General features: G+C 47.6%; 4 protein-coding genes across 11 annotated transcripts in view; 3 read left to right on the forward strand and 1 right to left on the reverse strand.

The window, feature by feature from the left end:
• Positions 1-4,489, forward strand: part of LOC117578237 (uncharacterized) — a 39,471-nt gene extending 34,982 nt beyond the window's left edge. For all 4 annotated transcript variants that reach the window (XM_034263683.2, XM_034241431.2, XM_034263818.2 and 1 more), the window contains exon 4: positions 139-4,489. In XM_034263683.2, the coding sequence (XP_034119574.1) occupies positions 139-3,671 (3,533 nt within the window). In that variant the 3' untranslated portion in view covers positions 3,672-4,489. The remainder of the gene's footprint in view (positions 1-138) is intronic.
• A 384-nt stretch (positions 4,490-4,873) lies between these two features.
• On the forward strand, positions 4,874-5,534 carry LOC117570285 (39S ribosomal protein L14, mitochondrial). The gene has a single exon (XM_034251809.2). It carries the CDS (start codon positions 4,937-4,939, stop codon positions 5,462-5,464), a length of 528 nt encoding a protein of 175 aa, XP_034107700.1. The 5' UTR covers positions 4,874-4,936; the 3' UTR covers positions 5,465-5,534.
• Positions 5,535-5,540: 6 nt separating this feature from the next.
• Positions 5,541-9,557, reverse strand: LOC117570275 (raf homolog serine/threonine-protein kinase Raf). The gene is made up of 5 exons (XM_034251798.2): positions 8,872-9,557; positions 7,761-8,788; positions 7,203-7,343; positions 6,759-7,132; positions 5,541-6,688 (listed from the first exon to the last, which is right to left on the reverse strand). Exons 1-5 carry the CDS (start codon positions 9,032-9,034, stop codon positions 6,106-6,108), a joined length of 2,289 nt encoding a protein of 762 aa, XP_034107689.1. The 5' UTR covers positions 9,035-9,557; the 3' UTR covers positions 5,541-6,105.
• A 922-nt stretch (positions 9,558-10,479) lies between these two features.
• On the forward strand, positions 10,480-13,706 carry LOC117577553 (pre-mRNA-splicing factor 38B). 5 transcript variants are annotated; one of them, XM_034262383.2, is made up of 6 exons: positions 10,480-10,644; positions 10,833-10,985; positions 11,064-11,188; positions 11,284-11,419; positions 12,327-12,433; positions 12,556-13,706. In XM_034262383.2, exons 1-6 carry the CDS (start codon positions 10,635-10,637, stop codon positions 13,339-13,341), a joined length of 1,317 nt encoding a protein of 438 aa, XP_034118274.1. In that variant the 5' UTR covers positions 10,480-10,634; the 3' UTR covers positions 13,342-13,706. The 5 variants fall into 5 exon arrangements, with proteins under 5 accessions (XP_034118274.1, XP_051860755.1, XP_034118275.1 ...); XM_052004795.1 differs by having other exon boundaries at positions 12,327-12,444; positions 12,556-12,735; XM_034262384.2 differs by lacking the exons at positions 10,480-10,644; positions 10,833-10,985 and having other exon boundaries at positions 11,084-11,203; positions 11,284-11,429.
• The last annotated feature ends 776 nt before the right edge of the window (positions 13,707-14,482 follow it).

Genomic DNA, 14,482 nt, shown 5'->3' on the forward strand with positions numbered 1-14,482 from the left:
CGTATTTTAAGGTTAGGTTACTTCGTTGAGAAACTTTTATCAAACATTTTTGAATCAAGATTTAACAACGTTACTCACTTACCTTCTCTCGTTCTCGTTCTCATTTTCGGTTCTCTGTTTTGTCTCCTGGTCCGACAGTGGATGCTAGTCAGGTGTACAGCTGCGAGTCGACCATCGGAGCAGTGGGCCTCTCGGAGATACGTCTGTGCCACAAGTCGGAGTCGTACGACAGCTTCAATGCGGACACGATGCTCAAGTTTCAGCGCACGGCCGCGACCCGGGATTCGTTGAGCAGCAGCTCGGACTTTAGCAGCAGCCGGCACTCGCAATCGAAGCTGACGGCCAAGACGCCCAGTCCATACAGTTCGAGCAACTCGCTTAACTCCATGGACTCCACGGGCATGAACTACACGCGCACCCCGGTGGTGGTGCCCAAGGCGATGGCTCCGCCGCCACGCAAGAAGCGTGTGGCGCCCCGACCTCCCAGTCAAGTGGTTATACCGGAGCAGTCGGTGCCGCAGTTCGAGACGGTGGCCCCGAAAGCGGTGTCGGAAGCAACGCCCACAGAGCCCGCCTATGCGGTGATAGTGAAGCGGCCACAGCTGTGCATGTCCACGCCCAATTTGGCCAGCACACCGGAACGGGAAACCCTCGAGTTGGACTGCAATGGCAACAGCGCCAAGACGCCCGATGCCAGCGATGCCGATGGCGGACATTATGCCACGGTCGATATCAAATCGAATGGCGGTCAGGTTTGGCCCGAGCCCACGCCTCGCAAGCGTCTCATTCAGCTGAAGAAGAAGACGGCGCCCGCTCCGCCGCCTGCAGATGGTTCCGCCGTCGCCGCCGACAGCATCTCGCTGGCCTCGACAACGGCCTCCATAACGGAAGTAGTGCTGGTCACCCCAACAGCTACCGCAACACCAACACTGACACCAACGGCAACGCCGCAGCCGGCGCCCCGCATAACAACACCCACGCCCATACCCGTGACACCAGCGACAACGGCCGCAGCCATCCCGACTCCGACGACTCCGCCACCGACGAAACCCAGTCCAATCGCAGAGGACTTGCCACAGACGCCGCCGCCGCCATTGCCGGCAAGTGCAGCGCCTCAGCTGACGCCCAATGGCAATCAGAACGTGTCCAAGGTGCTGCTGAACCGCACGCCAACGCCGGAGCCACGCTCCCTGAGCAGCGCCACCGAGGGCGAGGACGAAGAGGAGGACAATAACGATGCGGCCTCGAAGCAGGCAGACTCTGGCATTGGGGAGCCTGTGCCCACGCCTACGCCCTCGCCGCAGCCTAGCTCCACATCGCCATCACCATCACCCGAGCCGGAGCCGGAGTCGGAGCAACGAGTGCGCGGGAAGTCGGCAATTGAGTCGAGCTCGGAGGATGAGGAGGCCATCAAGGTGTACAATTTCAAGACCTCATGCCAGACATCCGTGAAGACAACCGAGTCGGAAACCGAGTTGAAAAAGGAGTTGCCTAAGCCGCCGACAACGCTGGCCGAACTGACAGTCCTGACAGCAGCGCAGCCGGAGGAGGAACCCGCATCCGATGAGCAACCTTCGCCGGTGAATGGAGCTCTGACGACGCCCAGCAGCGCCAGCGAGCTGACATCGTTGTCGTCGTGGAATTATGCGGTGCCCATATCACCGCCACCAGATTTCTCCGATACGCGACCGCGCAGCAGCGGCTCGCCGCTGAACGAGATTGTTGATGAGCTGTCGACGATCATACAACAACAGCGTCTGGACACGCTGATCAAACAGGCGCCGGAGCAGCCGCAGATCGAGGCCGCCAAGCCGAATCGTCTGGCCAACTTTAGCATTGCGGCCATCGGAAATGTTGCCAATGGCACAGCAACCAAATCGAACAGCTCCAGCTCCAGCTGGAGTTCTAGCTCCAGTCCAGCCACAACACCCACAACAATCACACGTGCCGATTCGTTTCATCAGTCGCCACGCAGCAGCAGCTTGGGACTGGGACTGCGACTGCGCAGCTCATCGCAGCTGTCGCTGAACAAACTCGAGCAGAACGGACTGCAGCAGCAACAGCGACGCTCCTCGAGCGAACTGAGCATTGCCGAGTCACCGTCGCTGCAGAGTCTCGAGCTGATCAAGACCATACTGAGCAACTCGCGCAAGAACAGCCTCGCCAGTCCGGATGCGCCACCGCTGGAGACGACGACGACGCTTGTGAAACCAAAGAGCAGCAGTCCGTTGCCAGCCACAGTCACCCCCGCTCCACTCCCAACACCAACCCCAGTCCAGTCCAGTCCAGCAGTTAAGGCGGCTTCTCCACCGGCCACACCAGCAGCTGCTCGGACTCCCCACGCCGTGGAGGAACAGCTGACACCATCAAGCCCCATCCCCGCCAGTCCTGCTACATCCCCGAAACCAGCAGCGAAAGCAGCTCCGGCTCCCGCTGCCGCTCCCGTTCCCATAGTCAAGCCGCTGCCACCAACCTATCGCTACTCTGGACCACCCAGCATCAACTTTGCCACATGGAGCGAGCGTCCCAAGTCGCAGGTGGCGATCAAGAATGAAGGCGATTACATATTCGGCGGTGCCACAGCCGCAGCGGCGAATGCTTCCGCCAACTCGCCGCCACCGCCAACGGCTGCGAAGCCAGCAGCTCCGGTCAAGCTGAGCATCGAGGTGGCCTCGCCCATACTGCGCATGGGAATACCACGCAAGGAGTACCATGTGCCCATCACAGTCAAGCCACTGCGTGATGCCAGCCAAGAACGCGACCAGCAACAGCAGCAGACGGAGTTGTCCCGCGAAACGAAGCGGGAATCGCTGAGGGAGCCGCCGCTTAGGGAGCCACAGCGTGAGGTGGTGAAACCCTCGACGCTGCCGCGTCCGGCAAAGAGTAATCGCTTTACGCTGCCCGCCCAAGCGCACAGCTCGCTGACAACATTCTCGTCATCTTCGACATCATCCTCAACGATATCGACAACGTCGTCAACGTCGACGACGACGACAACGCTACTGATGAACGGCAGCGGCAGTGGTGGATCATCAACCAATTCATTGCCGCGTCCCGTGTCAACGCTGGAAAAGCGCAAGACGCTGCCAGCGCCTGCTGTCGCAGCGGAGCCAGTGGCGGCGCCATTTGGCCAAAACACTTTGCGTCGCACCGGCTTCAAGGAGCGCATGCTGGCCAAGGAGCAGGAGGAGAAGGAGCAGGCACTGCGCGTGCGTGTATCCGTCAATGGTGGCCCAGTGGCCACAACACCCGCAGCTGCAGTCGCAGCTACAGTTACAGCCACGCCCACACAGACACCCACAGTCACGGCCACGCCCACATCCACAGTGACAGTCATAGCCACATCGCCACAGTCGCCGCCTCTGCCGCCTGTGAAACCAACGCCAGCCGCAAAGACAATCATTCGCAGCAGCAAGCTGGAGTTGAAGCTGCAGCAGGAGCCGGAGCCAACGCAGGAGCCAGTTGTGCTGCAGGTCAAACTGCGTCCCGTCAGTCAAGTGAAGCCAGCTCCAGCTGCAGCAGCGTCGCCATCGCCGCCTCCACCGCCGGCGCCTCCAGCCTTGGCCAAGGCGAAGCCCATGCGAAATGTGACACCCACAGCTGCCGATCCGCGGGATCAACTGCTCGAGGCGATACGCAACTTTAAGCGGGAGGAGCTCAACAGAGCCTGAAGTAGAGAAGAGGAAGCGGAAGTGGAAGTGGAAGCGGAAGTGGAAACGAAATGCACAAAGCTATTGCGCAAATTTTAAGTTTGATTATTTTTGTCTCCCATTTTGCTTTGCTTTTATTTAATTTTCATTTTTTTTTTTATTTTGTAAATAATTAACAAGTGTTGTAAATGAAATATTAGTAACAATTTGCTGTTAAGCGTGTGCTTAAACATTTTAAACCTAAACATAAACATATATGAATATATATACACACATTTTTTTTAACTATTATTAATTTTTTTTGTTATGAACCATGTTTTTTTTTTGCAAATGAAGAAAAGAAACGTTGTTTTAGTCGTAAGGTCACAAGAACCCAAAAAAAAAACAAAAAACAATTTATCTACATATAAAACTAAAAAACAAAGCAAAACAAAAACGTATAAAAAAAAATTAATTTCTATATACAACGTCATATGCTTACATCATATATTCTGTATGTTATAGTGAATTATAGTAACCAATTTTCTAACCAATGGGACTGGTCTACTTAGTCGTGTCAAAACAAAAAACATAAACCAAGCAAAAAACTAATTCTATGTTAAACAAAAACAAAACATCTAATTAACTAATAGCACAAACAAACAAAAAAACAAAAAAAGCAAAGCAAGCGATTAGCGAACGAATAGAAGCGTTACATTGAGCGCTAATAAATTATTATAAATAATTACACACACACCCATACACACGCACACACAAGCGAGTATGTAAATTGTGTGCTGCAACTAGTTGCATATTGTATTGATACATTGATAAATAAAATCCAAAAACTGACAAAAAAAAATGACTCGACGAGCGTTTAATATTTAAAAATTCGGTTTGGCGCCTAAGTGCTATGACTTAAAATTTTTTATGATGGGGCATCACTGTTCACAAATGATAAGCAAATATCGATACTTTCAAATTACGCAATACCCATATCGTTTATTATCGACTCATTGGTATTTATTTCTCAGCAATTAAGATAATATTGTACTGTGCATTTGTATATTAAATAAAAGTAATTGTTTGACACGCTAAAGTGCGCACTTTAATTCATAATTGTCGCGAAAAAATAAATTAAAATGTCAATTGTGACGTCACGAATGAGCCATCGCATGAGAGTTTAAGCTATCGATAGCAGCGCACATTGATGGAAGCATGCTCTCGATGTATCGATAGACATTGTATAATTGCATTTGTTGTGTTAAAATCAGCCGCTAGAAAACGAGCAACGAGCCTTGGACCAAATGGCACAAATCCTGCTGAGAAACATCACGAGGGCCAGCAATTCTACCCTGCTGACTACGAGTAGGATTGGCCCAAGTCCATTGACAATCCCCGCCGTCGCAGCCGCTAACTCTTTAAGTCAACAACTACACACAACGTCGCCGTGCTGCGAGATACGGAAACTTGCTCGACTGCGCGTCGTGGATAACAGTGATCTGGGCAAACGGGCGATGGCTGAAGGCCGGCCACCCCGCTGCATACATGTGTACAATAAACGTGGAGTCGGTCTGATTGGTGATAAGGTGCTGGTGGCCATCAAAGGCCAAATGAAGAAGGGCATCTTGGTGGGCTTGAAGCAGAAGCAGCGACTGAAGCAGCCACAATTTGATAGCAACAACCTGGTGCTCATCGATGACAATGGCAGTCCGCTGGGCACACGCATCCACGTTCCGATACCAACAGTGCTGCGCACGATACTCAAGGAGAAAACGTTATCGAAGGGTGCCGACTACACCAAGGTGCTAGCCATTGCCAGTCGTTATGTTTAGTTTGCTGTTGTGTTGTGAAAGCCGGTAAAGATAAATAAAGAGAACACCTATTCATTGTTATAGTAATAAAGTAGTATATTTTTGTTTTGTTTTATAATGTAATTTCTCGATCAGCTAGTTTAGTAGATGCCTAACGTATGTGTATGCGTGTAAGTGTGTGTGTGTGTGTGTCTGTGTATGTGTGTATATATTTAAATGTTTGTACATATGCGCGTTATTTTTGTAATTAGTATTTATGTAGTTTACAGTAATAGTTGTTGCAATTGTTTGTAGTTGGTAGTCGATGATGACGATGATAACAGAAATGCACACTGAAGTTTCTCCAGGCTGAGGTCACAATGCAGGCAACAGTCAAGGAGCAGAAAGCGAACGAAAGAAAGAGACAGCATTCTATGCACATGCTTTGTGTAAGCATCTCGCTCTGATTCGCCGCTGCTCATCGCGCGCTCTCGCTTCAACTTGTTTACATAAAAAAAAAATCAAATAAAATAAAAACAACAAGTTGGAGAAGCCAAAGACGCTTCTCCCTCTATCCAATGGGGTAGTAAGTACAGGTACAGCCTCCTCCTTCTTCTCCTTCACCTTCACCACATCCTCTTAGTTCTCACTTCTCTACTTATCCAGGTCGATCCAGGCATCTTTTAGATATTGCCGGCACTGTTGTAGAATTGAAAGTTGTTGTAGTTAACCGGCGTCTTGGGACTGGGACACATGTAAAGGAAGTCGTCGTTTTGCAGCTGCGATTGGGTTAAGTTTGGCTCGCTGGCGCTACGATGAATCTTGGGTAGCGTGCGCAGCATATTCTCCAGCATGTTCAACAGCGGCCGGAATAGGGGACGCTCCTTGGGATTGTATTTGATGCAATCCTCGGCGAGACGTTTGAGCGCCTGTGGCGCATCCGAGCGCACCTGGCTCATGTCCGGGCGCAACAATCCGCGTCCGACCATAAACAGTATTTGATCCTTGTTGCTAATGTTGCGATATGGCAGACACTCGGCCAACAGTTCGTACATCACAATGCCGAACGCATAGACATCCGATTGGAACGAGTAGGGATTAAGCTCCTGCATGCGTATCACCTCCGGTGCCATCCACAGAATGCTGCCAGTTGGCTGATTCGCCTGCTTCTCACCCGACCAGCGCGTCTTGGCTGTGGCCAGACCGAAGTCACCGATCTTCACCGACAGATCCTCGTGCAGAAAAATGTTGTTTGTCTTGAGATCCCTAAAGGGGAGAGAGCAAGAAGCAAGCAATCAATAAAACTCACTTTATTATTTGGATTTGCGATCCTCACCTGTGGATTATATTCTTGGCATGCAGATAATCCATGCCTTGGGCCACCTGCCGTCCAATATCGATGAGTGTGTTGAGCGAGAACTTTGTCTCGCTGACATGGACATGCTTGTAGAGGCTGCTGCCCTCGCACCATTGCGTCACAATGGCCAGCGATGGCTTCGACACGCATCCCATGAAGAGCAGAATGTTGCAGTGGCGCGTCTTCTTCAGCATGGCCACTTCGTTCTTGAACGCCTGCAGCTGTGCCGGACTTGGTGTCTTCACCTTGAGCGTCTTCACCGCCACCGAGCCGTGCCAATGGGCGCGATAAACGGTGCCAAAGGAACCGGATCCAATCAGTGGCCCAATCAAAATCTCCTCAGCTTGAATATTCTACAGAAAGGAGGAACATTAAACTTCAATTTGTGTGGAAGTGAAGCAGAAGAAGAACTAAAGTATTTACCCAGTTCTCCTCGGAGTTTTTGGCATCGCGCGACAACAGATTCTTGTTGCTCTCGTCCGCTGAGCGAGCGCGAGGCCGATTGTGCTTCATGGTGCTAGTTGGCGAGGATTGCGTCGAATTGGAGTGATCAGTGCAGGGATGCTGGACAGATTCAGAGAGAGAGAGAGAGAGAGAGAATAAAATATAGAGTGAATGCGAAGTCGGATAAAGTGAAAGAAGTGATTAAAATTTAACGATATTCTGGTGTTAACTACTTCAAAACAGCTTAAAACTCTCATTAACAGAACTGTTAACATTAACATTCAGTTAACAGCAATAGCGCTGTTCAATTTAACAATTCAACTACTTTATCAAGTTACGGATCGTAATTATTATCAGTAATCATTTCTGTTATCGTCTAGCTTTAAAGTTGACGTATCTAACTTTCTCGCTATTCTAATTCAACAAGTTGGTTATCCCCGATCGTAGAGAAAACGTTATTTAAAATTCTAGTTTTACTAACTCTCTCAATTTCTAATAAATGGTATATAAATATACTAAATGGTGCCTTCCACTTACTGGCAATGGGGGCCTCGCCTGCATGAGACTGCGCTGCGACTCCGTGGTAATCGGCCGTATGCTATTGATGCAGACATTGGGCGCCGAATTGGATCGATCATCCTGGCTAATGCGCGGCGGTCGTCCTTGTCGGTTGGCCGATGCCTTTGCGCTGCTGCTGCTGTTGATGTTTGAGGCCGTGTTTGTGGTTGTGATGCTGCTGCTGCCGCTGCTGCTGCATCTTCGACTGCCGCCCACATTGAAGCGCACCGCATTGCCACGCCCAGCCACTGGCATGCCGAGAGCATTGTCCGGGCAGGCGGACAAGAGTCGCTCGTAGTAGCTGTCGACGGAGAAGGGCTGGCAGAGGAGAGGCACCCAGCCAACGCAGCGCTGATGGAAGCGAAAGTTGCACTGGCTGCAATAGAAGCCGGTGAAGAGCAGGCGACGGCAGCCCTCGCAGAAGACGAGCGAGAAGAAGGTTTTGCGTATGAACTGATGCTTGATGTGTGGCCCCAATGGGAACTTGTCGAGCAGCCGCACATAGATCTCCTCCACGTGCAGTGTGCCAATGTCCGTGTTCCACGGTATGATATGCTGTCGTCCGCTATGCGGCGTTGTGCTCACCTCGCACATCGATGGCTCCAGCTGTCGCAGCTTGAGGGCCTTCTGCAGCGCATCGCAGAGACGTGTGCCGGCCACCACCTCAACGGATGTGCGCTGTTGATTGGGCAAATGGGCGCGCAACAGCACCTTCGGTTGTCGCGTCAATGTGCCGCATTGACTGGCGGTCCCAGAGCCGGTTCCTGACCCCGAATTGGGCACAAATGACATGTAGTTGGAGTTGTTGATCAGCTGCTCCTGATAGATTTGCGTTTGATTCTGATAATGCGGCTGATGATCCACATGATCCATCACGGCAGCCATTTGATTTAGATGCTGGACATCGCTCTGACTCTCATCGTCCTGCTGCAGTGCATTCAATTGATCCATTAGCTCATGCTCCTTGGCCTCCAGCACATGCAGCTTAGAGGTCAGCTCTTGGTATTCTATAGGAAGATAAGATAATGATTATCAATATATATATGTGTGTGTGTGTGTGTGTTTCCTGTTGTGTTCTTGTGTTGCCCACCTGTTAAGTACATGGCTGGCGGCTCCTGCAGGTTGGCAAACTTGGCATTGAGCGCATCGATGTTCTCGCGCGTCACATGCTTCACCAGCTGCACATTGTGCAGCTCATCCGCGAGCGGATCGTAGAGTTCGCTGTCGCTCTCTGTTGACGATTCGCTCGACATGTTTGTCGTTCGTGTTTGTTTGTTTGCTTGGTTTGTGTAGCAGGCAGCTTCTGTTTGGCTTCAACTCGATTAAACACTGCCACTCGAAAGCTGCCCGACCATGACCCTGAACTTTGTTTTTGCTGCCTTTTGCTTTGCTTGCGCTTGATGCACTGGTTTTGCTGTTTTGTTGTTTGTTGCTTGTGCTCGCTTTGCTAGTGGTTTTCCTTTTTGCTGCTCGCTGCTTGCCGTGTTGCGATTGCTGCTATTTTTGCCACTTCGTTTATGCTTGTTTGCGCTTGCGTTTAAAATTTGCTCGCTTGACACTGGATACCACCCACGTCCATATCCACTGCTCTAGTAATAACACAACCACATCCAGTAACAACAGCAGTGAAGCGACGGCTGCTGTTGGCAGCCAGAGGCTGCATTTTTTTAACTCGCCCGATTTTTAATTGATTAAAAACGCAGCCTGCGGACACTGTATTTCTATTTCCAAATTACTGCTACTGCTGCCTGCCTGCGCTGCTGCTGCTGCTCCTGCTTCTACATAGAGGTGGAGAAACATCGATAGCACTATCGATGTGTCGATGTTTTACAGCTATCGATGTTTGACATATCAATGTTTCACCAAAAATTAAAAACTCATTAAATTTTTAAAAAAATCTTGAATCTTTTGATTAATTCTCAACATTCGAATGTCCTTATCAAAATGCTTTGAAAATATAAAATGTTTAGATGAATATCGCAATATTTCATATGAGCAGCGGCAATAACAATTTGAAACTTAAAAACTATCGAAATACCATTCATGGTACTTTTTAGTATTTTTTACAAATTAGCTGCAGCTGAATTACACATATACAAAATATACCAGTTACTCAATAAAAAAGTTGTCAATTGTCAACGGAGCTAGTGACTGATTCCGAAACAGCGCATCATTTTATATATAACGGTTTTTTTTTGTAATTTTTATGGCTAATTATTTAAGGGTCTTTAAAATTATTTTATTTGAGCTGTACAGTAAATTGAGCCAGAAATCAAAGAAGTTAAAAATATATTCGCTTTGCACAACACACTTTTGCCTTATCGACGTAACTTTATCGATATTATTATTATGTACACCGATATCGACAACTTCTTTATCATACAATATTATGTGGTATTACTAAATAGTATTGGTTTAATGTAACGATGAATACAAATATAATACAAAAAGCACTCGTATTTTATTAAAACCAAACAAATTTTTGCCTGTTATAAAAAAGAGGCGCACATTGCTCAAAAGTTCATTCGTTAAGTTTTATTTTGATAACTCGATAAATAGCAGACGCGATAATTGAATGCATATGATAACATGGTTGCATGACAACAGCGTAGATAAGCAATATCAACGAATTCATTCAAGATTTCGCAAAATACAGAACACTTTCGTTCCTATTGCCCATCGTGAACAAGTTCACAAAAATTGAGCTTGTTCTGAACGAAACGTCACAACTACACATTGGCATTTTCGCTGCAGCGCACGGTAAACGTTTGCAAATTGTTTGCGGTGCACAAAAGTAACTGAAAAGTATAGTTGAATGCACAACGCAAATACCGGCAATTGAGAAGCGGAGTCATGGACGAAGGTAAGGTAGTGTGCGCCCCACCGCGGGCAATCCAAATTCCAATAAATATGTGTATTAAAAACTAATACCGCTGTGTGTGTGTGTGTGTGTGTGTGTGTGTGTGATTGTATGCTGCCTTAATGTGTGTGTGTGTGTGTGTTCATTGTGCTTTTTATTTATCGCGCGGCATTTTTTCTTTTTTGATACAGAATATTCGGCAGCGTCTTCGGTCGGCGGTGGCGGAAAAAAAGCTGGCGTGGGGGGAAAACAGCACAATACACTGCCATTCTGGGGCAATGAGACGTCCATGAACCTGAATCCCCTCATTCTCGCTAACATACAGAGTTCCAGCTACTTCAAAGGTAAACGAATCACGAAAAACTCCCGCCAAAAAAAAAAGACGCTAAAAACGCATCTCCCTCTCTGTCTCCCTCATGCAGTGCATCTTTTCAAGCTGAAAACCTATCATGAGGTGGTCGACGAGATCTACTACCAGGTGAAGCATATGGAGCCATGGGAGCGGGGGTCACGCAAAACATCCGGCCAAACAGGAATGTGCGGCGGTGTGAGTTTATGAAATGTAGCGCTTATCGTTGGCGATCATCCCACACTTGGTATATATAATGGCTCGTATACTAAATGTGCGTATCTTATTTGCAGGTGCGTGGCGTTGGCGCCGGCGGCATCGTGTCCACCGCCTACTGTTTGCTCTACAAGCTGTATACACTGCGGCTGACGAGAAAGCAAGTGAATGGACTGCTCAACCACACAGACTCGGCCTACATACGGGCACTAGGTAGGTGTTGGTAAGTCGCATGAGTTCATGAGCCGTCTCAGTACCGTTGCTTGCTCCTGCTCCTGCTCCTCCCGCGAATCCGCTGCGTCTCCGCGTCTACATCTGTCTCCAAGGCAAGCATGCAGCAAGATACCACAATCACTATTGCTTGGCATCCTTATTGTCGATTGCAAAATGGCGGCAAGGAACGATGCAAAAGGGGGTGTCTTGAAAAGCATCCTTAAGTGAATGCAGTGTTATATCGTTATGATGGCAACCGCGATAAAGTAGAGCAAATTGCATTCAAATTAATTTCAATTCAATTTTGTGAACCTTAGACACCTTTTTCGCCTTAGACACATTTTAAACAGTTGCATTTAACATAATTTCAATTTAATGTTTTGAAACTATTTTAATATGGATTGCAACTATCTCATTTGTAATTCAATTCAAAACGTTTTAAGATCCAAGATATGATCTCAATTAGTTGACTTATATTTGTTATATAGCAAACGCGTTAACAGTTTTGAGTCCACTCTAAACCAGTTTAATATGTATAAAAATATCGTGAATTTATATTTAAAAAAAAGTGCCGACGCAATCATAATAAATTAGTACAGTACGATCATAAAAAATGTAAGATATGCAATTATCGATATTTATTATGATACAAAATTAAGTTAACGCAAATGTATAATATTGAAATGTCGTATAATCGAAATCAGTGATATATGATATATAGATAGTAGTTACCCTCGCTTTGAACCTTAATCAGTTTTGCTCACTTTATGATTGAAATAATCGCAGTTAATCTATTTGTGCTGCTGCCTGCTCGCCTTGATTGCTTGTTTGTAAATTTCCAAATTGCTAATTAGTTATTGTTTTTCTTTCATTGTCGTCGACACATCACCCAATTGACATTTCACAGGATTTATGTACTTACGTTACACACAGCCGCCGGGCGATTTATATGACTGGTATGAGGATTATCTGCAGGACGAGGAGGAGATTGATGTGAAGGCGGGCGGCGGCCAGGTGAGTCAACTGTATGAGCCACCAATCTATCAAATACCATAATAATCATAACAATATAGCATGCCAGTCAAACAGAAGCAAATGATGCACTAACTCCTCCCCTCTTTATTGCTTCTGTGCAGGTGCAAACCATTGGCCAAATGGTGTATCAGTTCATGACGAAGCTGGACTGGTTCTCCACACTGTTCCCGCGGATACCGGTGCCCATTCAGAAGCAGATCGAGAAGAAGATTGAACAATATTGCCGCGAGCAGGGCATCACGGTCAATCAGCTGAGCACGGGACGAGGCGCAGCAGCTGCGGCCACAACGGCGACGCCCAACACAATGACAGCCTCTGTGGGCACCAGCTGTGATGACTACGACGGTGGACGTGGCGGTGGCCCGGCGCATGCCAACTCCCGCCAAGGAGGCGGAGGAGGAGGCGGTAGCGGCGGTTATCCGCCGGCAAACTATCGCAACGATCATGATGATCGCGACTACTATGCAGCGCAGGCTTCGGGCTCGTCCTATGGACGCAGTCGTGGCTATGACGATTACCCACCGCCGCCGCCCATGTCATCGATGCTGCCATACGGCAGTTCAGATCGCGACAAAGATTATGGCGGTGAGCGTGGCACGGAGCGGGCCGAGCGTGGAGAGCGCGGCGGTGAACGCAGCGAGCGACGTCGCAGCAGTAAGCACAAGAAGAAACATAAGCACAGGCAATACTCGCGCAGCCGGAGTCGCAGTCCCAGCAAAAGTCGCAGTAGTCGCAGCGATAGTCGTGGTCGCCATCGGCACGATCGAAAGCGGGACGAGCGGAGCAGCAGACATCGGCACAACGATCACTACGACGAGCGGGAACGGGAAAGGGAGCGAGACCGTGACAGAGAAAGAGAGAGGGAGAGAGAGCGACGCTATCGATGAACACGATAAAGTGGGCCGCAATTGTTTGTTCAGCATTGTTTCCATTGAACGTATTCTTAATATTCTTATCCACCTTTCCCCCACTCCCCAACCCCCAAACTTACATTTTTTTGTCTCCCACTTAACGTACTCCATTGTTGATCACTTTCACAAGCAACTACAGAGTTCAATCCGCCTGGATTGGGCGCCTACTCAGGTTATAACTACACACACATACATGCACACACACCCACACACAACACAATACACAAGCAGACGAAACAGCAGCAGTATGGCTATATATTATGAAATTCTTAGCTCTTAGTGCTACTGATAACATTTTTCAAGTTGTGTTTTATGCAGAATAAAATTAACATTTGTTTAAATTCAAATTGTTTGTAATGCCAACGAAAGCTGGCCAAATGCCAACAACAAAAGCAATAACTAAATTGTGGTATCGAGAAATTCTCTGAAAATTGCCACTGGGAGCAAGTGAAATACCAGGCGAACATAAGTGAGCAGCAAGTTGACGTCTATCTAAATTTACGCACCCCTAAAGTATGCCACAAAAAATGCTTGGTCTCGCCTTTGACTGAGTTTGGTGCGAATCCCATAGATGGCGCTACTAATTGTATTAGTAATTAGTCTGCTTGCTACTTTATTATGTTCGCCTGGTATTTCAACTGCTCAGCGAGTCAATTTCCCAGTGATTTGGGTGTAGATTTCTTAAATCGTTGTTGTTGGCGGCCACTTGATGTGCTCACGAACGACTCAAAAGTGCCTAATCAGCAAATGAAATACCAGGCGAACATAATCAGCAGCAAGCAGCGTACAATTAGTAGCGCCATCTATGGGTCACTGTCGAAATGATGATCTGAATTGGTGCCCCTCAAAGTATGCGATAAAATATTATTTGTAGAAAATTGCATCATTAAAATAGATTTGGCCTAGATGTATTCTTTTTCGACAAAAAAAAATATACTTACCATACTTACCTTTGCAAGGATTTCAAAAATCCTTTTTAATACTTACATGCAGATGGCCAAATATGTAGGTTTTTTATTTGTCAATAATTTCTTGGGCTTGAGTACAGTAATGTACATCCCCAAAATTATGTTTTTAACATTTTTTTGTAAGCAGTCCACTGCTTGCATAGCGAATT

Source organism: Drosophila albomicans, chromosome X, assembly GCF_009650485.2.
Source record: "Drosophila albomicans strain 15112-1751.03 chromosome X, ASM965048v2, whole genome shotgun sequence".
NCBI lineage: Eukaryota > Metazoa > Arthropoda > Insecta > Diptera > Drosophilidae > Drosophila > Drosophila albomicans.